This window comes from Danio rerio, chromosome 3 (assembly GCF_052040795.2).
Source record: "Danio rerio strain M-AB ecotype USA chromosome 3, GRCz13ab, whole genome shotgun sequence".
NCBI lineage: Eukaryota > Metazoa > Chordata > Actinopteri > Cypriniformes > Danionidae > Danio > Danio rerio.
The window spans coordinates 31,154,908-31,179,897 of NC_141023.1; the positions used below are offsets into that span (position 1 = coordinate 31,154,908).

The 24,990-nt window shown below is 37.0% G+C and overlaps 2 protein-coding genes across 8 annotated transcripts in view; one reads left to right on the forward strand and one right to left on the reverse strand.

Annotated features, from left to right (window-relative positions):
- Positions 1 to 2,672: 2,672 nt before the first annotated feature.
- Positions 2,673 to 10,094, reverse strand: LOC100150106 (uncharacterized). Of its 2 annotated transcripts, XR_015480893.1 has the most exons (10): positions 9,789 to 10,024; positions 7,510 to 8,367; positions 6,343 to 6,522; positions 6,058 to 6,155; positions 5,905 to 5,955; positions 4,723 to 5,104; positions 4,463 to 4,639; positions 4,119 to 4,248; positions 3,512 to 4,026; positions 2,673 to 3,415 (listed from the first exon to the last, which is right to left on the reverse strand). XR_015480893.1 is itself a non-coding variant. In XM_087244620.1 (9 exons), exons 1-9 carry the CDS (start codon positions 9,946 to 9,948, stop codon positions 4,017 to 4,019), a joined length of 2,046 nt encoding a protein of 681 aa, XP_087100746.1. In that variant the 5' UTR covers positions 9,949 to 10,094; the 3' UTR covers positions 2,673 to 4,016. The 2 variants fall into 2 exon arrangements, 1 of the variants encoding a protein (XP_087100746.1); XM_087244620.1 differs by having other exon boundaries at positions 2,673 to 4,026; positions 9,789 to 10,094.
- A 7,614-nt stretch (positions 10,095 to 17,708) lies between these two features.
- mylk5 (myosin, light chain kinase 5) overlaps positions 17,709 to 24,990 on the forward strand; it is a 31,685-nt gene continuing 24,403 nt past the window's right edge. For 4 of the 6 annotated variants that reach the window (XM_087244609.1, XM_087244610.1, XM_087244613.1 and 1 more), the window contains exons 1-3: positions 17,709 to 17,918; positions 24,106 to 24,255; positions 24,465 to 24,617. In XM_087244609.1, coding sequence (XP_087100735.1) covers positions 17,795 to 17,918; positions 24,106 to 24,255; positions 24,465 to 24,617 — 427 coding nt within the window. In that variant the 5' untranslated portion in view covers positions 17,709 to 17,794. The remainder of the gene's footprint in view (positions 17,919 to 24,105; positions 24,256 to 24,464; positions 24,618 to 24,990) is intronic. The other 2 variants (XM_087244611.1, XM_087244612.1) reach the window with 1 other exon arrangement.

A 24,990-nucleotide genomic window follows, 5' to 3' on the forward strand; every position in this document is an offset into this window, starting at 1 on the left:
GCAGATGGACAGGTGTACCTAATAAAGTGGCCGGGAATTATCTATTCAAAATGATTTTAGTTCCTATTTTTAACAAGTTAAATGCATATCATGTCAACCTCCCATAAGTATTTCATATCTTAACCGGCCATCTCAAAGCAAACTCAAAGCAAAATCAAACACATCAAACAAGGACTATGTATATGCGTGTTTGTGTATAATTCCATAAAACACAGGAAACTGCACAACTAAATATACGGCATTGCTTTGTGTTGAATCTGTCACTGAAGTGTTGAAAGAGAGAGTTTAATAGCAGCACTTTGAGCACAAGCCGACAGCTGTGGAGAATTACACTGCTCTGAAGTTCATCCAGACTCTGAAGAAACATGCGAAATATATCTAAACGAACAAATGAAATAAACCACACTCAATCACTGAGCAAGTCTTTGTGAACACCACAGGAAACTGCACAATGTGCTTCAAAAAACAACTACATATTGCCTTCAAGATCATTCATCATGGAAAGTGCTGCATTCTTCAATCATGAACACACTCTGGCATATTTGTTTTATTTCTGTTTACATCTTTACTATATCCACATGGTGCCAGGTCGAACCAAAAGGAGGTTTTCACACTGATGTCATAGCACAGAGAAACTATTTAGTCTTCATTCATTCATTCATTTCCTTTCGGCTTAGTCCCTTATTTATCAGAGGTCAACACAGCGGAATGAACTGGCAACTATTTCAGCATATGTTTTACGCAGTGGATGCCCTTCCAGCCACAACCCAGTACTGGGTAACACCCGAACACTCTCACATTCACACTCATACAAGATGGACAATTTAGTTTCTCCAATTCACCTATAGCACATCTTTGGATTGTGGGGGGAGTCAGAGCACCCAGAGGAAGCCCACCCCACCACAGGGAGAAATGCAAACTCCACACAGAAATGCCAACTGGGCCAGCCGGGATTTCAACCAGTGACCTTCTTGTTGTGATGCGACAGTGTTAACCACTGTGCCACCGTTCCATCCCTTTTAGTCTTTTCATAGACTAAACTAGTGTTTCTCAACCACGTTCCTAGAGGACCCCCAGTTCTGCTCATTTTCCATGTCTCCTAGACCAAGCACACCTGATTCAGATCATCAGCTCATCAGCAGAGACTGAAAGACCTTAATGGGAATGGAATCCAAAACATGCAGTGTTGGTGGTCCCCCAGGAACATGGTTGAGAAACACTGGACTAAAATAACTTTTTTTTTTTTTTTTTGGTGGAATGAAAAGGTTTCATGGATGTTTAAATTTCTTCATGGGACCATCAGTACACCAATCAAGAAGCTGTATTTTTAGAGTATATTCAAGTGTGAGCCAGATTTCAGCTGACATACAACTGAAAAGTCCATAAAAGCTGTGAGACCAGTATGCGCAGCACACAACTGTGGGTCAGATGATAAAGCTGAGATCTGACAACTCGTTTTTGCAAATGATTGACTGAAAAGACCAAAAATCTCAGACTCTCAGCAGGCAGTCAGATGTTTTCTGATGTTATTCCTCATTTTTTACACTAGAGTGCGCAAAAAATCTCACCCTTTCAAATGTAGAACCATTGTAGAAAGTTTTCTGTATTATTTGTTTACAGCAACATCTGGAGCTCACTGACTTAATTTGTAAAATATTTCATAAATATTTAAATGAAAAATGTATATTCATTTTAAAAAACAGCCTTACTTTTACAGTCTAGTAATAGGTGCCTACACGAGTCAAAAACAATTCATATTTATCCAGCAATAATTTTCATTATTTTATATTATTGTTGCAGTTGTTGTCATCTGTATTAAACTCCATCTGTTTTATTTTTTCAATTTTCTTTTATTAAACAGGTGAAAATAATCTAGCATATATTGTTATAGATGACAATAGCAGCCATTTTCTATTTACACACCCCTGCCAAAGAATGCTAAATAATTACACAAAAAAGAAAACAAGTCAGAGCCAATAACAAGAAGAGAAAAGAAAAAAATATTTATACAAAAACAAATACAATACATAGAAATTACTATAATAAATAAATAAGTTTAGCTCTGCATTTAACTTTTTACAAGAACACTTTTAACAAAGGTAGATACATTGGACTTTCACACATAGGATAAAGTGAACAAAATTCACAACAGCATATCTTTTATCTTCGTTATTGCACATATCCATGATGAGCTAATAGTTTTTAAAGAAATACCAGGCATCCTTGCCACAGACAACTCTTTGCCATGTCATCAGTTTTCTTTTAAGACAAAAAATAAATGTTATTCCTCCAATACTAATGCATCTGCCAGCAGGCACGTGCACACATTGGGCTGAACCTGTGCAGTGCACATGCCCTTTTTAGTCTTGGATAGAAAGTGCCCTTCCAAAATGACTTACAATGAGATTCTTCTGTTTTTCACAAAAGAAGGAAAATGAATTTTTTTTCACAAAATTTTGGAAAATGCAGGAAACCTGTAACTATTAACTTCCATTGTATTTGCTTTCCTACTATGGACATCAGTGGTTACAGATTTTCAGATTTCTTTAAAGTATCTTCTTTAGTGTTCAACAGAAGAAAAAAACTCATAGGTTAGGACACACTTGAGTAAATAATTTAATTGAGTAAAAAGTCATTTAGAAAAGTCACAGAAATGATGAGCAGAGCTTCAGTTTGATTCACATGATTTTATTTGAATTATTAACAATATATAAAAGCAATTCATTATAAAACAATTATGAACACTTAATTATAAAACAATCCCTTTCCCTTGTGACAGAACACCAGATTCATTGATGAGGTAGAAAATAGTTGAGCAGATCTTTGATGACACTTTAGAGGAGAAAACTGTGACAGCACTGGACTTCCTAATGGAGTTTTAGCATTAATTCAGTTCAATTCATCTTCATTTCTACAGCGCTTTTACAATGTGGATTGTGTCAAAGCAGCTTAACATAGAAGAAAATTGAAACTGTGTCAGTCCAGTTTTCAGAGTTGAAGTTCAGTTCAGTTCACTTCAGTGTGGTTTGATTGTCACTGCTGAAAGTCCAAACGCTAAAGAGCAAATCCATCGATGCGCAGCTCCACAAGTCCCAAACCAAGCAAGCCAGCGGCGACAGTGGCGAGGAACAAAACTTCACCAATTGACTAAAGTGAAGGAAAAAAACCTCGAGAGAAACCAGGCTCAGTTGGGCACGACCATTTCTCCTCTGGCCAAACATCTTGTGCAGAGCTGCAGTCCAGGCACCATTAATTACCATTATTGTCATTAATTACTCGCCTCATGTCCTTAGTTCAAATTCATGTTTACTTCATATTGAAAACACAAATAAAAACATTTTAAATTAAATCTGAGAGCTCTCTGACCCTAAAACCGCACGTTCATAAGAGCACAGTGCACTGTATGTGTGTTGCACTGCTGACGTTTAACCCAGAGGCCTGCGCGACTTCCTCTCATTTAAACAAAGCGTGGGCACATCCGAGGTAAACATCAGCAGTGCGACACACATACAGCGCAGGACAGAGCTCTCATGGTTTGATGAAGTTTTCTGGGATTTAAACATTTCTTCATTCTTGTGGTTTATGGAGGATCAGAGAGTTCTCGCGGTTCATCTAAAATATTTTCACTAGTTTTCTGAAGATGAAGAAAGGTGTCAGGGGTTTGGAGCAACAGCTGTCATTTTTAAGTGAAACTTCTTTCATGCAGAAAGAAAAACACAAAAACAATAAAACAGAAATACGACTTCAGAAGTTCTGTACTGCACTGTATGTGTGTCACACTGCTGATGTTTAACCCAGAGGCCTGCGCGACTTCCTCTCATTTAAACAAAGCGTGGGCACATCTGAGGTAAACGTCAGCAGTGCGACACACATACAGCGCAGGACAGAGCTCTCTTCAACACACGTCATGAACTGACACTGAAGAAAAGTGAGGTCTTAGGGGTTTGGAATGACATGAGGGAGTAATTAATAACTTGTGAATGTCTGGAAATGGTGCTCTCCTCCTCCTCACTTCTTTAGTTTTTTCTAAAAATGAAGAAAAACAATCAGAAATAAGACAAAGTTATTTAAGCAGTAATATGAAAGGCTGTCAAATAAAACTCTGTGTGTTCCTCTACCTCCTCTTGTATAACTGCTTCACAGGATTTGGGGTCGTTGGATTGAACCAGCAGTGCTCTTCTACCTGGTGTAACTGTAGCCGTTTAGCTGGATTACGGATCAAACACTGGGAAATCAGGTCCACGCATGCTGAAAAGTGTCACAGAGAGTGTGAAATATGTCTACATACTCAACATTCATGAACGTCTTTAAATCTTACAACATCAAATGTTACAAAACATCCACAATTAAGTGACTTTAATATCTACAGGTCCTGTAAGCATTATATTTAATCCATTTTACTTATGACTGACATGTTTGATTCTGTCACTGAGGCTGAGATTGTTCAGAGGTGTCTGCTTACCTGTGGATAACCTGGGGTGTATCTGAATTGCGCCAAACATTATTGACTGTCTGTTATTGAAGGCCAGTCGTCCATGCATTATTTCATACAGCATAATGCCTATTGTCCAGACGTATGCCGGGTTAGCATGGAATACACGACACCTCAAAGCCTCAGGTGGCATGCCATGTCCAGCTCCTGTAAGAGAGACATTTCCAGAATTCAGTCATTTCATGAGACAATACTGTGAGCAAAGAAACTAACACAAAATTCCAACTCACCTCGATAGTCACTTTTATTGAAAGGCTTTTGGGTAATTGGCTGAGCACATCCAAAGTCGATCAATTTGAGCTCTAGTCGGGGTAGAGTCACCAGGATGTTCGCTGTGTGTATATCCCCATGGAAAACTCCACGCTCAGTGCAGAACATTATAGCTCGGATCAACTGACGCATTAACTGGCGTGCTTGGTTTTCCTCAATGTCCGCTGTGTCTTTGATGTACTGAAGCAAGGTCTGGCATGACTCTGCGTACTCCAGAATGAGAACACAGTTGTCCTCAATCTCAAGCCAGTTGTGTAATCTGATGATGTTTGGACATCGCGGAGCTTTCATCAACCTAAGCATCATTGCCACTTCTGCAAGCACAGGTGTGGAATGACCATCCTAGAAAGAAAACAGATTTCAAAGACATTACCAAAGCAGAATGGCACAAAGTACAGTAACACAAACTTCACTATGTGACACATTTTTGCTTGCATTTGAGCATTCAGTCATGCAGTTTAAGCTAAAAGAGGACTCTACATGTGTGTGTTCTGTCTGTCTCTGAGGCTGAGCACATGCACACAACAGCACAAGAGCTCTTTAGCACTTCTGAATGACTCGTATACACTCGAATAAATCAAGCACATCCCATGCTGCAAAAGTCCCGCTACTTGATTTCCCTGATTACCAGCTTTGTGTAGAAATGAATGCAGACTGCTTTACAAGGGGCCGGGATATGAATCAATGATCATTTTAACCTCCAATAATTCATTCATTCATTTTCTTGTCAGCTTAGTCCCTTTATTAATCCAGGGTCGCCACAGTGGAATGAACCGCCAACTTATCCAGCAAGTTTTTACGCAGCGGATGCACTTCCAGCCGCAACCCATCTCTGGGAAAACCTCCATTAATGTTAAATGAATTTTAATTAATTCCACAGCCCGACATTCATGTGTTCATAACTTGTCTCTGGGTTTATTTCCTCTGCTGAACACAAAAGAAGATATTTTGAAGAAAGTTGAAAACCAGTAAGCATTGACCTCAAAAGTATTTTCTTTTTCTACAATAGAGGTCAGTGGCTACCTGTTTCCAACATATCTGCTTTTGAGTTCAGTTTAAAGTGGTCCAGACAGGTACGGGAGAAGTGAAGGATGAGTAAACGCTCAGCACATTTTCACTGTTGTGTGAATTAATCAACTTACAACGTCCAGATAACGGTCCTGTTGACTCTTCACCATGCACTTCAGGGCAACCTGCGGAAAAACAACAACAAATTAAATTAAAGCCAACAAATTATTTATATTTATTAATCAGGAGGAAAATGTTGATTGAATTTTAAAAAAGTAGTTCTTTACCTTTACTCTTTTACTGCGTTTGTGAGATGCCACATACACCTGGCCAAAAGCTCCTTCTCCAATCAGGTCTCCGACTTCAAACTGAGTCAGATCGAGTCCTGAAAAACAGAAAAAAGCAAGGAGATTTACTTGGATTGTCTGGTATGAAACTGATCAAATATATGACTCCTGTCCTTTAAATCTGGACCTAATTCAATGATCTAAAAGCAGTAACTTCTATCAGAAATGCAGGAGTAAAGTGATTAATAATCTATATTAATTATGAATTACAGAATGATGACTTACCACGAGTGAGCCCAGAAGCCTCCTCAGGACCCTGGCCTGGTAGACATACTGACTCAAGGTCTGGCTCGGACTCTGGCTCAGGCTGTGGCGTAAAATGCAGGAAAGGGAGCTTTGCAGCCTTCCATGCTCTCTTAAAGAAAGCAGAGACTCTTTTCCCTTTCCTTCCTTTCTTGGGGTTTTCTAAAATGAAGAAAACAAACAGAAACATCTTCATGAACAAAGCTGCAGCTACAGTGCTCAGAACATTCATATATGCCAGGGGTGGCCAACCCTGTTCCTGGAGAGCCACCTTCCTGCAGATTTCAGTTGCTCCCCATATTAAACACACCTGAACCAATTAATTAGGACCTGAACACCACGTGATAATTACAGGCAGGTGTGTTTGACATGGGTTGCAACTGAAATCTGCAGGAAGGTGGCTCTCCAGGAACAGGGTTGGCCACCCCTGATATGGGTTGTTGCTAGAGCGGATACGTTTGCTGCCGGAAGTTAACGCAAATTATTTCTATTATTTATTAAATTTCTCATTTGTTGTATTTTATTAACGTCTACCCCCACCCCAACCCTAAACCCAACAGTCACAGTAATGTAAAAACTGCAGTTGTACCGAGTATTAGTTATGTTATCTATTAAATTACCCAATAAAAATTTTTTTAACGCCTACCCCCACCCCAACCCTAAACCTAACCCTCACAGTACTGTAAAAATATTAATTATTGTTATACAGTGTCAAAAAAAATGCTACTTTATTAATGTGCATATTGCACTTTCGGCTGGCCGCATATCCGATCTAGACTTTACCCCTGATATATGCTTTACATTTATCCATTTCTCAGTGAATATGGGTAATATATAGTAATATATATTGATGCATTTGAACAAAACTGATTTAATAAACAGATTTATTTATTAAAATAATATTTTAGTCACAGAACATTTTTAGAAATGGAAAGATATTAGAATATAGAATATTGTAAAGCATCCTATAGAAAATATGAATTTAAATGAGAGATTTGTGGGGGTGTACTCATATATGTTTAGCACTGTAATAATTAATACACAACCAACAGTACAACAAATGACACTGTCTGATTTAGAAACTAAAAACAACAAAGAGTAAAAATAACAGATGGCAAAATAAAATGAACCAAATTCAGGATGACTCACCATCAGTCCCATCAATTTTAGAGGGGTCTTGAACAGACGGAGGCGACTCAGGACTGACCGAATCTGCATCCGTCATTTTCTTAATATTGGAGGGGCCCGGAACACTCAAGGGCTGAGGATCTTCACAGACCTGGACTGGCGGACGCATCTGCTCATGGTCAACATGATCTGCGATGGCCGTTGGCTTGATCCTGGATGGTCCTGGAACAGCCAACGACTCGAGACTGTCGCAGACCTGGACTGGCGGACGCATCTGCTCAGTGTCAACATGACTTGTGAGGGCCGTTGAGGACTCAGGACGGGCCCGATCTGCATTCGGCACATCTGCTGTTTGCTTGATCCTGGAGGGGCCCGGAACACTCAAGGGCTGAGGATCTTCACAGACCTGGACTGGCGGACGCATTTGCTCAGGGTCAACATGATCTGCGATGGTCGTTGACTGGATCCTGGATGGTCCTGGAACAGCCAACGACTCAAGACTGTCGCAGACCTGGACTGGCGGACGCATCTGCTCAGTGTCAACATGACCTGTGAGGGCCGTTGAGGACTCAGGACGGGCCCGATCTGCATTCGGCACATCTGCTGTTTGCTTGATCCTGGAGGGGCCCGGATCACTCAACGGCTGAGGTTCTTCACAGACCTGGCCTGGCAGCAACACCGGCTCAGGGTCTGCATGTGCTGCGACGGTCCTGGAGGGACCTGGAACAGGCAGGTGCTCGAAATAGTCGTTATCTGACTGTGGTTCAAAGGGAACCACTCTGCTCTGGTCACAGCTAAGGAAAGGGCGCTTTGCAGCCTTCCATACTCTCTTAAAGAAAGCAGAGACTTTTTTCACTTTCCTCCTTTTCTCTGGGTTTTCTGAAGTAAAGGAAATGAACAGGGAAACATTACAAAACTCTTTAACCACAAGTTTAAAATAGACAAACTGCTAAAAATTAGACATATAAAAGACAATCCCACAAAAGAAACATCAACAATAAATGTACAATTATAATAGAAAATGTTTGACAACTACAATAATTAATTGGAATTGCGAATCATTTCTATGACGTAAAATGACAAATACAACCTAACAAATAGTCGATAAGTCATCCATTTTAGACATTAGGAAAAATCCTAGAAGCAACTGTTTTGCAAAAATAAACATTTCACTCCTGCTCACACGAAGTGCAAACTATTATAATAACTAATTTTTTGATTTTTCAAAATTCTGAGTTATAGAATATTTTATTATAGTTATAGTTTGAGCTATTTAACAATCACCATCACAATGTTTAATCAAATTTATGAAGCCTTTTATTTTTTTGTCAGTGGGTGCCACATCTACATCGACATTCTTCAATCAAGCACCACTTCTCCACCACAAAAAAATTATGAAACAAAATCCATATTTTTGCAGCTTTCCATTAGCAATCGTCAAACTCAAAGTTAACAATTTCTTGCGCTCTGGATCTTCAGTTAAGAAATCTGTGAGTAAATTATAACTTAAAACATTTAACAATCAGTCTTAGAATTCCAAATGAAAAGAGAAGTCTGGCTCCAGAACTTCAGTTAAAGAAACAGAGCTATACACATTTATTATTATGGAGGAAAAGTTGGGTTTATGTTTGTTAATTTAACTGTCTCCATGTTGTTTACCATGCTAATTTGAACATTGGGTGTGAAATAGCATGTAAGTAAGACTTCAAATCAACGTTATAACTAATTAATTGACAGTAAACAATGTTGTAGAATGATAGTAATTTGGCTGTTAATATGATTTTCCCATTTAGAATTTAAAACAATATTTCTGTTATTATATTTTTAAGAAGAAAGTCAGAATGTGTGAATATAAAACCAACTTTCCCTTAATTGTATTAATTTATCCCTGCTTAAACCAATAAAAGACTTAAATATAATATTCTCACTCAGTTTGCTCAAATATAACAAATATTCCTCCACACCATCAAAAACTAAGAAAATTACTGCGTAGGTCTACACATAAAGTTTAAATTAAAGTAATATTAGAATGGTTTTTATCAGTAACGTTAGCGAGGCACAATTTCTGTTGAGTGGAAAGGAGAAACTTTAAAGCCAGAATGTCAATACATAAAATGACAGCAGGCCTCAATCCCAAAGTCAGAAAATATACAATATACACGAAACCATTACGATCACGAGAGGTTGAATATTTGCCTCTTAAGTCTAAGCTTCGTTATATGGCGATATATTATTATTTTTTTATAGTTTTTATTAAATAATAGGTGGGAATACACCGTTTTTGTAAACTCTCATCTCACCTGTTGGGCTTCTCGTCGTGGTACAAGGTGTAGGAGAAGCCATCGTGTCACTCTGATGATTATTGTTGACAAAGTCAGTCGTGATCTTTTTAACTCGATGAAAAAACAAAGTTGACTTATTATTTTCCATTTGAGACGCAAAACAAGTCGCTAAAGTCATTAAATCACTGTTCACTGTACTCGTTCGTTTGTCACTCAGATGAATTCTGTCGGCTATGACGTAACGGCCTTCTTCTCGTTCTATTTATTCGTCATGAGATTGCTTCTTCCAGACACTTACAACTTCAAGATATTATTTGTTACTATGAAGGTAAAACTGATATATAAGAGAACAACATTATTAACTTTTTGATTTTGTATGGAAAATATTTTATTTTATTTTATTTTATGTTTTAATTTTTTCTAACAAAAATTCTCCAATTCGCAGCCTTCTTTTTCACATTTTTTGATTGAAATTGATGTTTTTATTAGCTAAATCTCTTAGACTAGTTAATAACAAGAAAATTATATATTCTTGGATTATTATGATAAATATTTTGGAAATATCACGGATACATAAGTCCTTGTTTCCTCTTGCTGTATCTGAATTATGTATCTCTGTTTAATTGTTAATTTAAAAAATAGTTTCTCTTTTAATTAAATTTATATATATATATATATTTGTTTATGTTATTTATCCTGATCTTTTATTATCATTGTTTTTTGTGCAAAATTGGATTTTGTATCTTTGTTATTGAATTCAGTAAAAAAAAAATTAAAAAATAAATAATACAAATTTGTCATCAGTGAGGTGATATTTTACCAAAGCATATAAACATGTATTAAAGTTGTTTATCACAGTCAATATTAAGTGGACATTAGTGTTTTAAACATAAAAGATTGAATAAGAAATATGAAGGGTTGGGCTAAAATAGTCCATAAATTATCAGTCCACAAGAGAAAGAAAAAAATGTATTATGATTTATTGGACAAATAACAAACTGGTAGGCACAAATAACCTCACTAGTCAGAAATTGGCCATCTGAATAATAAATAATAATATCTAAATAATAATAACATCTGAATAATAAATCATCTGAATAATAATAATTAGAATAATGTCCTTCCCTTTTTATGCTTCTCTTGTAAATTAGTAAAATTCTTCTTTGACATAAAATATAATCGCTAAAATATTATCATTATCAGTGGATTTTACTTATTATATAAAACTCTATTTAAAAAGTATTGATTTATGAAGGCTTTTGGTGCTGGACACTTTTTTGTTTCTCGTTTTGTTAAACAATTCACGTCGCGTCATGGTTAAAAAGTAGTACCAAAATGAAAAGTCAAATCCGGTCCACTTAAACCTGAACGACTTTATGACGTTGTAGTCACCTGTAAACCACAATTAATACATTATTTGAGGATGCAATAGTGTTACAATTAAGCAAACTATTTATTGTGCATATAGTAACAGATTTACATCACTGTTAAACAGACACATCTAAGAAGAATAAATAAAAAAACAACAACACAGAAATATAGACAACACAAGTGAAATTTTATTTTAGAGTCTTTATTTCTACTATCCACCAGCTCTTCCTGGAAGGTGCTCGCTGTGTTCCTCCATTGCTGCATCTTTTTCTGTGCCTGTAGCATCTGGACTCTATCACTTCACAGCATCTGAGGGGAAGAATATGATTTTGTATGATCCTAACAACTAAAAACTTACAACAGACCAAGACTTTTTGTCATGTTTCATGAATGCACAGTAATGTGCAGAGCAGGGCCGTGGACAGGGGGGTGGCCTGGTGGCTAGAGCCACTGCCCCTCTGCCCTCATTGGCTGAGGTGCCCCTTTCAGCCTGTAAATAAATAACATTTTTCTGTTGTTGGAACACTTTGTTGACAAAAAAAATTCTTAAAAAACAATGCCTTTACAAAAAAGAAGAGAGACAGAGAGAGAAAGAACGAAGGAAGGCTAATAAAGGTAGTTTAACACTGAAAACATGGATTCAAAGCTCCAGCAGGTAAATCATCATATGGAACATTTAGCTGTGCTTGTCTAATTAAGTAGGCCTATATTTTCCATAATAATCACTATAATCACAGGCTACAGCAAATCATTTGATTCAAACCATGTCAATAGTAGGCCTATAAATAGTTTAAAAAATGCAATATTAAGTTTAATATTAATATTAAGTAATATTAAGAGGCAGAAGCAGCTTCAAGAAGTGAGGGAGAGACCACTGAGCATGAGCTAAAATCAGTCAGGTAAGACTGTTAATCTGGAAGGGATATGCTAGAGTGTCATATAAGATAGATGGACATTTAAATAATTTAAATATTGTAAATGCTTTGTTATTCATTCTAAGATGAAACTGGCTCAGAGTCAACTCAGCAAAGTAAAGGTGATGGAGACAGAAAATGTTCAGATTGTCCATCCAACAGTAAATAGTTTCTGTTATTATCCGCAATGTGTAAATGTGAATCACATACATGGAAGATGAGCTTATAAAGATCTTTCAGGACAAAAAAAAAAGTTTTGTTGTTAAAGGTACAGGTAAATATAAAATGTAAAATGGTAAATAGTTCTGAAATTATTACAGTGTACTTTTTTTTTCTTTTAATTGTATTTTTACAACATCTAGAAAGTTTGTATAAGCAAGAACCCACCCACTTAGTGCCCCTTTTTTTGGTTTAGGCCCCTGCCCCTCAAAATGTCTGTGCACGGCCCTGTCTGCCAGTGTCAAATAATTTATTGATTCATTCATTTTCTTTTCAGCTTAGCCCCTTTATTAATCTGGAGTCATAACAGCAGAACGAACCGCCAATTTATCCAGAATATGTTTATACGCAGCGGATGCCCTTCCTGCCATCACTGGAAAACATTCACTCACACACATACATACACTACGGACAATTTAGCCTATACAATTCACCTGTACCACATGTCTTTGGACTTGAGGGGGAAACCGGAGCACCCGGAGGAAACCCAAGCAAACACGGGGAGAACATACAAACTCCACACGGAAATGCAAACTGACCCAGCCGAGGCTCGAACCAGTGACCTTCTTATTGTGAGGAGAACCTGCTATCCACTGCGTCACCACGTCGCACACTGTCAAATCACCCATTAACGCAGACATAATTATTATTCAACCAACAATAATTTTCATATGTTCATTATTTATTATTAAATAATTGTTGTTTTTGTTGCACTTATTCATCTATCTAATTTTAATGCAATAAAATAAATGTTATTCCTCCAATGATAACTCAGCTGTCAAATCTTTCTATATTTGTTGTTGAGAGTGTTCGTTTTATAATTGTTGTTGTTTCCTGTTAAAGCAAAAACTACTATTGTTTATCTAGTTAGTCCCTTTATTAATCTAGGGTCGCCACAGCGGAATGAACCACCAACTTATCCAGCATACTGTATGTTTCCATTCACACACATACACTAAAGACAATTCTGTACCGCATGTCTTTGAACTTGTGGGGGAAACCGGAGCACCCGGAAAACACACAAGAACACAGGGAGAACATGCAAACTCCACACAAAAATGCCAACTGATCCAGCCGAGGCATGAATCAGCAATCTTCTTGCTGCAAGAAGTATAATGTTTGAAGGTTTTTCTGTAGGGGAGCACGAAGGAACAGTGGGTAGCACAATGACATCACAGCAAGGTGGTTGCTGGTTTGAGCCTCAACTGGGTCAGTTGGCATTTCTGTGTGGAGTTTGCATGTTCTCCCCGTGTTGGCATGGGTTTCCTTTGTGTGCTCCGGTTTCCCCCACTGGAGGAAGTCCAAAGATATGTGGTAAGTGAATTGGGTAAGCTAGATTTGTCTGTAGCTTATGTGTGTGAATGTGAAAGTGTATGGGTGTTTCCCAGTGATAGGTTGCAGCTGGAGGGCATTTGCTGTGGAAAATATATGCTGGATAAGTTGACGGTTTATTCCGCTGTGGTGACCCCGGTTAAATAAAGAGACTAAGCTGAAAATTAAATGAATGAATGAATGTTTTCCTCCATCACGACCCCATGTTTCAGAGGACGTAAAGGAAATCCTCTTCAATATTTGTCAGTTTCTTTGTTTTTTTGTTTCCAGTTATTCACTGATTGTTTTCCAGGATCTTCCTGTCTGCATTCCTGCCATAACAACATTAACAGTGCTTTGAAGAGCGGATTGTGCACAACCTTAAACAATAGCGAATCACTTAACTCACCACCAAAACTAGCCACTGGCAAGCACATGTTAGATTTCATGTCATTACTACAGTGTATTTAGTCTCCACTGCACAGATATAATGTATGCGTTGTTCTGCATTACTGATTCACATGTTGAAGGTCTCCGGTGGGGATGTTTGGATTTCTCGGTGGACTGGCATGTGCAAAGCAAACAGTTCCTCATCGCACATCACTGCACACAAAGAGATTGGCTGTGTCTTTCTATCATTATTGAAAGATTGTGTGTCTTGTTTCATTTGTAAACGAGTATCCACATCTAAAAGGCATCAAATGGTCCACAGAAACTGATAGGTGTGACCCAAAACTTGATCCTATAAAAGTTCCTGTTGGGTATCAGGGGTGTATTCCAGAAACTAAGGTTAACTTACCATTTGCTAAACCATGAACTCTTGCTTGATTAACCTCAGAAGCTGGTTCCCAGCAAACAATTTAGTGTTTAATAGATGGCTAATAGACATCTAAGAGAAGCCAGCTTAAAACAAGTATAAATTTGGTCTGTCAGTGAAAATCTAATAGACATCAAAGAATTGCCCAAAACTACTGACTTGTGGTCAAATAGTTTGATGACTAGTCTGATTTTGGTCTATTCTTAGTCATCTATTAGAATTTCACTAACAGCTCAAATTTAGCCTTGTTTTAACCAGGACGACTATGTTTAGACATCTACTAGACATCTAATAAACATCTTTTTTTTTTTTTAAAATGCTTGCTGGGTTATATTAGAGGTATGTAGGTTCCAGGTATCTTCAGAGCATAAATAGCTATGGTTACTTAGATACCCTGACAGTTATCTCAGGTTTAGGAACTACAAGATAAGATGGCCCAGATGCATATCCTTTAACGTATTCAGGTACTTAATGTCACATATCCTGCATTCTGGAATACCCCCTGCTGTATTGTGTTTTCTAGATTCCCCAGTGGGATTTCCGAACTGAATCACATGCTTTGTTGCATTAAGTTTTGTTCTACAGACAGGGTCTTTTGGATTTAGATTCTCTAAGGATGAAACATTAACATCGCTGCTGAATAACTGTACTACACTAACTTCAATGAAGTCTTCCCCATTTCTTTGAAGATCTTTGGTCAGCTTACTTTTTTTTTTAAATTAATTCTTACCCATTTATCAATTTAATACATTGGAAATGGTTAAATGAAATATCCAGTTAAAGTCAGAATTATAAGCCCCCTTTTAAATTTTCGTTTCTTTTTTAAATATTTCCCAAATGATGTTTAACAGAGCAAAGGTAGTTTTCACAGTATGTCTGATAATATTTTTCTTCTGGAAAAAGTCTTATTTGTTTTATTTCGGCAAGAAAAAAGCAGTTTTTAAATTTTTAAACACCGTTTTAAGGTCAAAATTATTAGCCCCTTTAAGCTTTATATTTTTTCGAAAGTCTACAGAACAAACTATTGTGTTTAGAAATGTGTTGAAATTTTTTTCTCTCTGTTAAACAGAAATTGGAGGGAAAAAAACAAATGGGGGCTAATAATTCTGACTTCAACTGTACCGAAATCTAACATTAGCATCATTAAAAAAAAAATGCTTGATTTATAGATATATACATGGTGTTTAGATAAAAAAAAAATAAAAAAAAAAACGTTTATTAGGATTATTTATTCTATTGTCTGGTTCACATAAACAAACACCAATAAACGGTCTATGCCTGTTAGCAAATGTAAGTGTCATTTTCACAGTGACACAAGAAAACCCAGTGACCAGTGGAATGTTTGCGTTTGGTCAGTGTTGGCTCACATTAACAGTTACATGCCATCAGTGCTGTACAGTACAAATGAGATCTATAAAACAAGATCTAGATCAGGTAAATAACCAAATGTTTATCTAAGCTACAATTTAACTGCACTGACGTTTAGTTTACAATATATTGTAAATTACTATCTATACTGTCTACTATCATAGCAGGGGTGTCCAAACTCGGTACTTTAGGGGCCAGTGTCCTGCATAGTTTAGCTTTAACTTCCTTCAATAAACCCGCCTGTAAATATTTGTATACCTCGAAAGAGCTTGATTAGCTGGTTTAGGTGTGTTTATTTGGGGTTGGAACTAAAACATGCAGGACATCTGCCCTCCAAGTTTGGGCATCCTTGAGCTATAGAAAAACTATCTGTATAAATAAATCTGTGCAATAACAGATCATGCATTAGCAGCTCATTAGCAGTTTTTCTACGATAATTTACTTGACCAACCCAAACAATATATAATTTCAAACTATTACAAATGTTAATTAAGCCACTTTTTTTGTAAATCCTTAAACATCAAATGTTGTGCAAGCTGAGGCCAAGGCTACATATTGCAGATAGTGTAAATAAAAGGAGACACCCATGAATAAGAAACTGTGGTCAACTGTTATTCAATAGACATTTTTATAGTGCACCAACTGTTACTATGATAGATTTGTTGCTCCACTCGCTGATGATAAACAGTAGAATAAAATATAAAATGAAGATATAAAAGGAAAAAATAAAGATAGGCCTATATGTAAAATTATATATATATATATATATATATATATATATATATATATATATATATATATATATATATATATATAAATATATATATATACATATATATATATATTTATAGAGAGAGAGAGAGAGAGAGAGAGAGAGAGAGAGCCAGACCAATACAAATAAAAAAAAAAACATTCTGTGAAACTATTCAACATTAAAACTATAAACATTCATCATAAAACTCTACAGTTTGAAAATAATATATTTTACACAAAAGCATTTTTAAAAATAGAATCACAATACCAACTTCATATGAGTCCCCTTTTGTTGACTCGCAATCAGACCTGTGTATTGTAAGGTCCTGTTTATTTTGCGGATGAATTTAAATTAAACTGACGCGAGCCAATCAAAGAAGTCCAGCAGGTTGGAAAATGCCCAGGTCTGACCAAAAAATTATGATATACCCATTATTTACTCTTCCTCCGTGGTTTTAAACCTTTATAACTTTCTTTAATCTGTTGAACACTAACAAGATAGTTTGAGAAATGTTTAAAACTTGTAACCATTGACCAAAAAGAAACACTATGGAATTCAGTGCTTACTTACAGAAAGGGGTTTCCTCAAAATATCTTTTGTTTAACAGAATAAAGAAACTCAAACATGTTTGGAACAAGTGTCTAGTGAGAAAATGATAACAAAATATTCAGTTTTGGGTGAACTATTCATGGAAATATGAATCTTTTTTTATGAGAGTGTGTACTTGAACTTGCCATCATAATGAGACAATCAAGCACAGGTTACTTTTTCAGTGGAAACGAACACACAATCAAAGTTCAACTGATAAGGAAAAGGTACTGAGAAGTGAGTGACCTTTGATTCTATTTTTAATCCTCTATTTATGTATTTGTGGATATGAAGATTCAAATAAACACCACAAACAAAACCTCGCTAAAATAGTTCATTTAGGTATTAACAAAATATACTGTTGCACACACATCAACAACACTAAGTTTCACAAAGAGCCTCTCTCGTTCTCTCTCTCTCTTTAACCACTATCCGAGTCATTTGCGCAAAGAGAAACCGTGTTAAAGATATGTGTTGAAATGGTGTGAGAGTGGAGAGGACTGAGCCCTGCCTGTACACCCCAATGAATGAGTGATGAGGAGGAGCCAAAACCTGAGAGATGCAGAGCAAAGACATGTGTGCGCGACGGAGACTCTGAGACACAGGAAAACACAAGCCATCAGAGAACAACGCAGGGAAATGACTGGGATTTTATGAAGCGGGTGTAAAACTGAAAGAAGAAATGAGCACTGCTGATGGAAAGACACGCTTTGTGTCCACTTTAAGGATACAATTGTCTGGCTTCCAGCCAAATGGACAGGGGTCTCGACCAGTCATAAAAAAGCCTGAAGACACATCAAGTGCAGGCAAGTCTGGAAACGTCTATAAAGGTTGTACAAATGAGTGTTTGAGTCTTGCGTCTGTCAGTATTTGCATTTTCGAGAGCGCCTGTTTGTGCTTGTTTGTTTGAGGTTGGACAAGTGTGCTAGAAACTTGGCTTTAATTTTTTTTTTTTTTGCATGATGTTAATTGTGGTTAGATGTGTGAACTCTGCAGGAAGTATTGATCTTAGCTCTGTCAAGAGTCGTCAAAGTTCATATAAAATGTTTTGCTGCTTTGTTTTCACTTTCGCTGCGTTTGGATAGCAATCTCAGGTGACAACTGGAATTCAGCCAGATTTAGACAGGGAAATGTTGTGCATTCTGATTCAGGAATTCCCCTTAGTTTGCTTACTATTTGTTTGAATTGATTACAGATTGAAATAGGTCTATTCAAATTTGACACTAAGTGAAAATGCATTCATTTAGCTTTTTTTCCCCCAAGATGAATTAAATGCTAAATCACAAACCCCAATATATAGCATTTAGCTAATACATGGCTCTTATAGTATATAATATAAGCATGTAGAGTAAGATGTTCAACTGCATTGAAGAAATAAACTGCCACCTCACATTTCTAATTGATCTAAGCCAGTTTCATTCATTATTTGAAGACCAACTATTGTGTAAAACAAAGGCGCTTCATATTAATAATAATAAATCTTAGTTTATTGTGCTGAAATGATCACAAAGCCTCTTTGTTTTGAAAGACATTTCATAAACAGAAACAGTGGTTTAATAAATTACAATTATACATGTGATTTTGTTGATATAACATAATTTGTCTATATATATATATATATATATATATATATATATATATAAGCGACAAAAAGTTCTTTCACTGAAAATTCTAATATCATTTTCTCATCTTTCACTTTTCACAAACCTGTTGAGTTTCTTTCTGTTGAGCACAAAAGAAGTAACCCTGTAACTGTTGAATTCCACAGGAGTTGTTTTTCCTACTATGGGTTTCAATGGTTAGAGGTTTCTAAACTTTAATTTAAGAAAAAAATAAATAAATTACTTATTTTGTGTTTTAAAAGAAAAAAAGAAACTCATAAATGCAGCATAGGTTCATTCAGAAAACCTAGCCCATATACATTTTACATACGAATTATGTAGCCAAAGGTACATATGGCTGCATTTCGTCTTTAAAACGAACGCTATGGTGCGGTATGATGCAGTTCCTTTTCACACTTACCAGCTGATAGCTTACCTCCATATGGACTGCTTTCCTGCTGTTACGTTTGTCCAGTTAGCTCGACATGTACGTCGGCAGACTTTAGACACAGAGAGGAGTTGACCACGACAACAAGGTTCGAGTCCGGTGAAGAACGGTTCCAGAAAGCGGTTAAGACAAAAACAAAAGCCAAAGAAGAAAATAAACAATTAAAAAACAGGGTAAGGATGCGGTGAAATCTGAAAACGTGGTAAAAATCAGACGAGGGCTTTTCTTTTTCTTGGATCGTTGGGTTTAGAGAAGTGGGTGGGGGGTGGGGGGGTCAATCAATACATATTGGAAGGGTTAAGGGAAGGAGGAGGGTGGGTCAGTCGATCGGTCAGTCAGTCAGTAGACAGCGGTGAATTTAGGCAAGAGCAGGCATGAATGGCGTGAGCACGGTTAAGTTGGTTTTGTTTTCGATATTCCTGACACATTCAGTTATAGCGGCAATAACTCCAAAACCTCTTACCCTAAAAAGATCTAAAGTGTGTTTCCTACAAAAAGACAAAGCTGGTTATGTTTCACAGCTGTCTTTTTCTTTTTTTCGCTCGACATCACGACCACTGCTCCCTTTAAGCCCTCGCAATGTGCGTTTAGCCGGGAGAGCTCGTGCGGAGCGGAGCTCTCAGTAAGGGACCGGCGCAAAGTGCTTCTTTTTGTCGTTTTTTAAATTTATTTATTTATTTTTGCTCTGGTTAGCGCAAGCTCTCCCGGCTAAACGCATATTGCGAGGGCTTAAGTGTGTGTGTGTGTGTTTGCTTGTGTTTGTGTGTTTGTGTGTCTGTGTGTGTGTGTGTGTGTGTTTGTTTGGTGGTGCTGTCTATGTGTATGTGTTTGAATGAGAGACAGTGTGGTGCTGTGTGTTTGTGTGTTTATACAGACAGCTTGTTATAGACTCCCCCCAATATATAACACTGTGTATGGAATGCATCATCAATGCACCGTGATGCACAGAGATATCGAATTAAACCGAATCGATGGCATGATAATCATAACCGAACCGAACCGTGAGACCAGTATAGGTACACACCTCTACACAGCACCCTGTGGTGGATTCGCGAAAACAAAAACTGCAAAAAATAAATAAATAAAAAAACAGCTCCTGGGATGTATTTGGTGCTCTAGAAATGTATATAGGGGTACGTAATCAGACTGAGCCTGGGTTACATAAAGGGAGAGGGAGAGTAAATAGTCGGCACATTTACTTTGGGGTGAACTATCCCTTCAATACTTCATGACAGGCAGCACAGCTTGGCATTTTATGTTAATAGAAAAGGTTTTTTTTATATCTTATGAATTTGACTTACTTTCACCATATGTGTTTGTTCATTCATTCATTCATTTTCTTTTCGGCTTAGTCCCTTTATTAATCCGGAGTCGCCACAGTAGAATGAAGCACCAACTTATCCAGCACATTTTTACGCAGAGGATGCCCTTCCATCTGTAACCCATCTCTGGGAAACATCCACACACACTTATTCACACACATACACTACAGACATTTTAGCCTACTTAATTCACCTGTACCGCATGTCTTTGGACAGTGGGGAAAACCGGAGCACCCGGAGGAAACCCACGCAAACGCAGGGAGAACATGCAAACTCCACACAGAAATGCCAGCTGACCCAGCCGAGGTTCAAACCAGCGACCTTCTTGCTGTGAGGCGACAGCACTACCTACTGCGCCGGAGCGTCGCCTTACTATATGTGTTGCGAAATCCTAAAACCTTTGTTTATTTCCTTAATCTGTACTTAAGGGAAAACAAAGGTGCACATTCTTAAAGTGGCCCCAGATTTATGGACCCTACCTTATCTTCAGTGCCTCAGGATCCAAATTACTGACCAGCCAACAGGTCACTATTTGCAGGAATTTCCTTTTTTGCTAATCTAAACAGCAGACTTTTGTTTTGTGTCTAGAGAAGTGGTTAGGATGGGACATGTATGCTTGATGGCAGTGCTCTTCAGTGTGATTACAACACTCCAGTTCCTTCCGTTCATTTCTTAGATCTTATCAATCTTAACAAGATGGTCTGAGTGTAAAGAAAAAAAACTAACACCATTTTAGTTTTTTCCTGTCAGAAAAAAGCCACCAGTTAAATGTAGAGTGTTGCTGTAACAACCTGACAAAAAACTATGTTTGCGTGAACAAACAAGGATGACATGGTTACAGTAGGTCAGGTCAAAAGAGAACCATGTGATCTATCAAGTCAGTGAGAACAAAAGCCTTTGCTCCATTGTTAAAAGGACTAGATCGACTTGTTCTTTTAAATGAAATTACATATCATGCAGCATGCCCCTCGCAAGAATGACATTAAAAAGACCACAATAATTGATCATGATTCTGCTTCAAATGGACAAACCCTTCTAACTAAAAAAGTACAAAGGAGCCCTGTTATATTGTAAGGTCACTATAGTCAAACACATACTTATGAAAGGTTAATTATAATATATGACGCTCCACCCAGGTCCTTGTATAAAAGATATGTGGCACTATTTTAAGATGAAACAGGTTTGTTAGAGGAATGCCAGATGAGGTCAAAGGCTCGGAAATCTCAGCTTTCAGGCTGTTAATTTGAGTTACAACTTATTTTGTTGCACATCTGTTGATCATTTGAGTTTGACTTTTGTTGTACTCATGTGACTTCTGGTGGCACTGGACAGAAGGTGTGATAGTGATGATGTTGAAAGATACAGCAACTGTTTACTATGCGTACAAGCTTTGCTCCGTCTTGCTAGAGCTTATTGTTTAACATTACTGTATTCATGAGCCTAATAATAACCTATTTATTACTGCACAAAACCATGATCTTAACCAGTATTTTATGAAAGCGAGTTTCCGCCATTGTATAAAACATTAGGTAATAGTTATTTTACAACAAAATTGTCAGTTTGTAAGAGCTATTTCTGGCTTTTTTGTACTGAATTGCACATTTACAATTTTGCAATTGTAATAAAAAACTGAATTGTGAGATCTACACTTCCATATCTGCGAATGGTCAGTATAAGCAGCAAGCAATGTAAACAAATAGAACAAGCAAGGGATAAACACTGTATAAGGCAAAGAAAATGCGTCGTAATGTCACAAGCAGTATAACAAGACTCAGCCAAGAAAGTGTGCGTGTGTTCTGTGTATATAGTCAATGTAATCAGTTCATAACGATTCTCTGGCTGTGTGTGTGTTTAATCAATGGAACCCGGAACAGGTGCATGTGAGCGGTGCATGACTGAATATGTAGTTCTTTAGTGTGGTGTGTGTAGTTCTCCAGCAATCTGCATGTATACTAGCGATCTGCAGGGATTGGATCGCTGGTGACTGTGACAGGATAAAGACGCACAAAAACATCAAGTCACATTTGCAAGATGTAATTACAAGCTTCACAAAAAAGTATGAAAAAGGCAGAATAATGATATGTAAACATGAAATTCTGGAAAACAAAAATCCACATCGCAAGATACAAACTCCAAATTCTAAAGTAAAAAAGTGACAATTCACTCAGAAATGGTGTTTGCTGTTTGCTCAAACTACTTATTTAAAGTAAGCTGAGAGTTTTTTTTCTTTACGACGACATAATCGTTTCATGTTCAATCCACTTAAATCTGTTAAAAAACTAATAGGTTAACTTAATTCCTTCATGTTGTCCCAACACAAAATAATTGTGTGTAACCAAGCATTTTGAAAGTATTTCGATATAAAAAAATAGAAATTCAGAGGACAGAATTGTTACACATACAAAAATAAATCTAGATTCTGAAATGTAGACTAAAAACAAGTCTTCTTTTATTGGCAGCTTTGCAACTACTTTGTCTAATATGTCAGCAATTAAAATACTTCAAAGTCTTCCCCTTCCACATTTTTGGGCAACAAACAATGATGTCAATCTCAATGAATCAGTGCTTTGAACGAATAAGTGAGCAATTCCAATGGCTTACTTACTCACTTCTTCCCAACTTATTTGTATCCGACAGAAAAAGTCACTATTCCTTTCACATCGCACTGCTACTTGTGTGATATTGAGTTTATACAACAGTTTGATGGCATAATCGTGTTCATAAAAAAGAAAATCAAACACAGATAGTCTCAAAATCCTTTTGTACAAGGAACCACTTTCTTTCACCATTCATTCACATCTGCAGCTGAAGTCAGAACAGCAGGAACCTTTGCTACTTCACAAACGTCACTTTAGAGCTAGTATTTTAATGATTCTCTAGCGTAATGTCTACAGTGATGACAAAACAGATAATTTTGCTGACATTTTAAGATTATTAAGCTCAACGGCACGAAATGCCATCAGTCTACATAGAATTTCCTGTATTTCTCTGTTGCAATCGGAATTTCACAATAATTAACCCCTGAGCAAAGCAAACACTACCAGTTTTTGAGGTATAAATACAGCAATACAAAATACACAAGTGAGAGATCAACTTAGAATGTCATTTACCTGATTTATTATGATTGGTTTTGCTGTAGTTTGAATTTTACACTGAGAAAATGCTGTTTTTCTCCCCTAAAGACTTACTATGAGGTCTCTGTCGTCATCTTGTGGCGGACCATCAACCGTCACTTTGGTTTGCTCAGACAAGCTGATGGCGACCGATGCACTAAATCTGATGCTCTGAAATAATAAATATTTTAAAAAGGCACGTTCCTTATAATTAAACTGCATAGTTGCAATCTAAACGACTACATTCTTGACTAAAAAAGTATTATGCATTATACAAATATGTTGTCCAACAGCAGCAATATTTGTCAAACTGTAGAGTGTCCTCTGCTTGTTGCTGTATGTGGGCGGAGTAATACACAAGTGTGAAGGGTTAAGAGACTGGACGAGTGCTGTTACTTGCAGAATATCACTCGGCTATCAGCCAATCAGATTCAAGAACCAGACAGAACTGTTGTGTAAACAGATATGCTACATTACTGATCTCATTCTGCTTTTCTCTGTCAATATAGTGAATGGCAATTACAACCACACAAGGCAACTGGATCCACCTCTTTTCACCAAGCCCCTCGAGGACTGTATAGTAGATGAAGGAAATGACATCACATTGAACGGAAGTATCACTGGGAGCCAGCCAATCAGCATTTTCTGGCTTCATAATGGTGAGCCCTGTTGTTATTACTTTTAAAAATGTTCATAATACTTATTTTGCTAATTCAAACAGAAATCTGAGTATGTTCACTAATTTTAAATATATGAGTGGAGGTGTGTACATACTGTATGTGTATTTTATGTAGTTTAAATCATAGTTCATAAGTATTTTATGTAGTTTATAAGTTCCCTGTAAAATCAACCTTTCTACCGTTTTTAGGCGAGACTGTACGATTTGGTAAATCTTCATTAGTGGGAGAAAAAGTGACTTTGGTAGTGAGGGAATGTCTGCCAGAAGATGCTGGGGCTTATACCTGCATGGCTGAAAACATAGCCGGAAAAACATCCAGCAGTGCAGCAGTTTGTGTAAGAGGCAAGTTACAGCCATGTTTTCACTGCAGGACTTAAAAGATTAGTTCACCCAAAAAGAAAAATTATGCTATTAATTACTCACCCTTATGTTGCTCCAAACCCCTTCATCCCTCCACAGAACACAAATTTGGATATTTTAGGTGAAATCCGAGAGCCCCTTCATCCTCAATAGACAGCGATATTCCCGGCTCACACAAGAAAAATACCAAAAAATACTGTATGTATGAAGGTCTCGAGGTATGAAATAACATGAGGATGAGTAATGTCTGACAGAATTTTTATTTAAAGGTGAACTAAAACTTTAATGCCCATTTATAATTTGTTATATATACATATCTGATATTTGCAAGTTATTTACTTAGCATAAACAATCT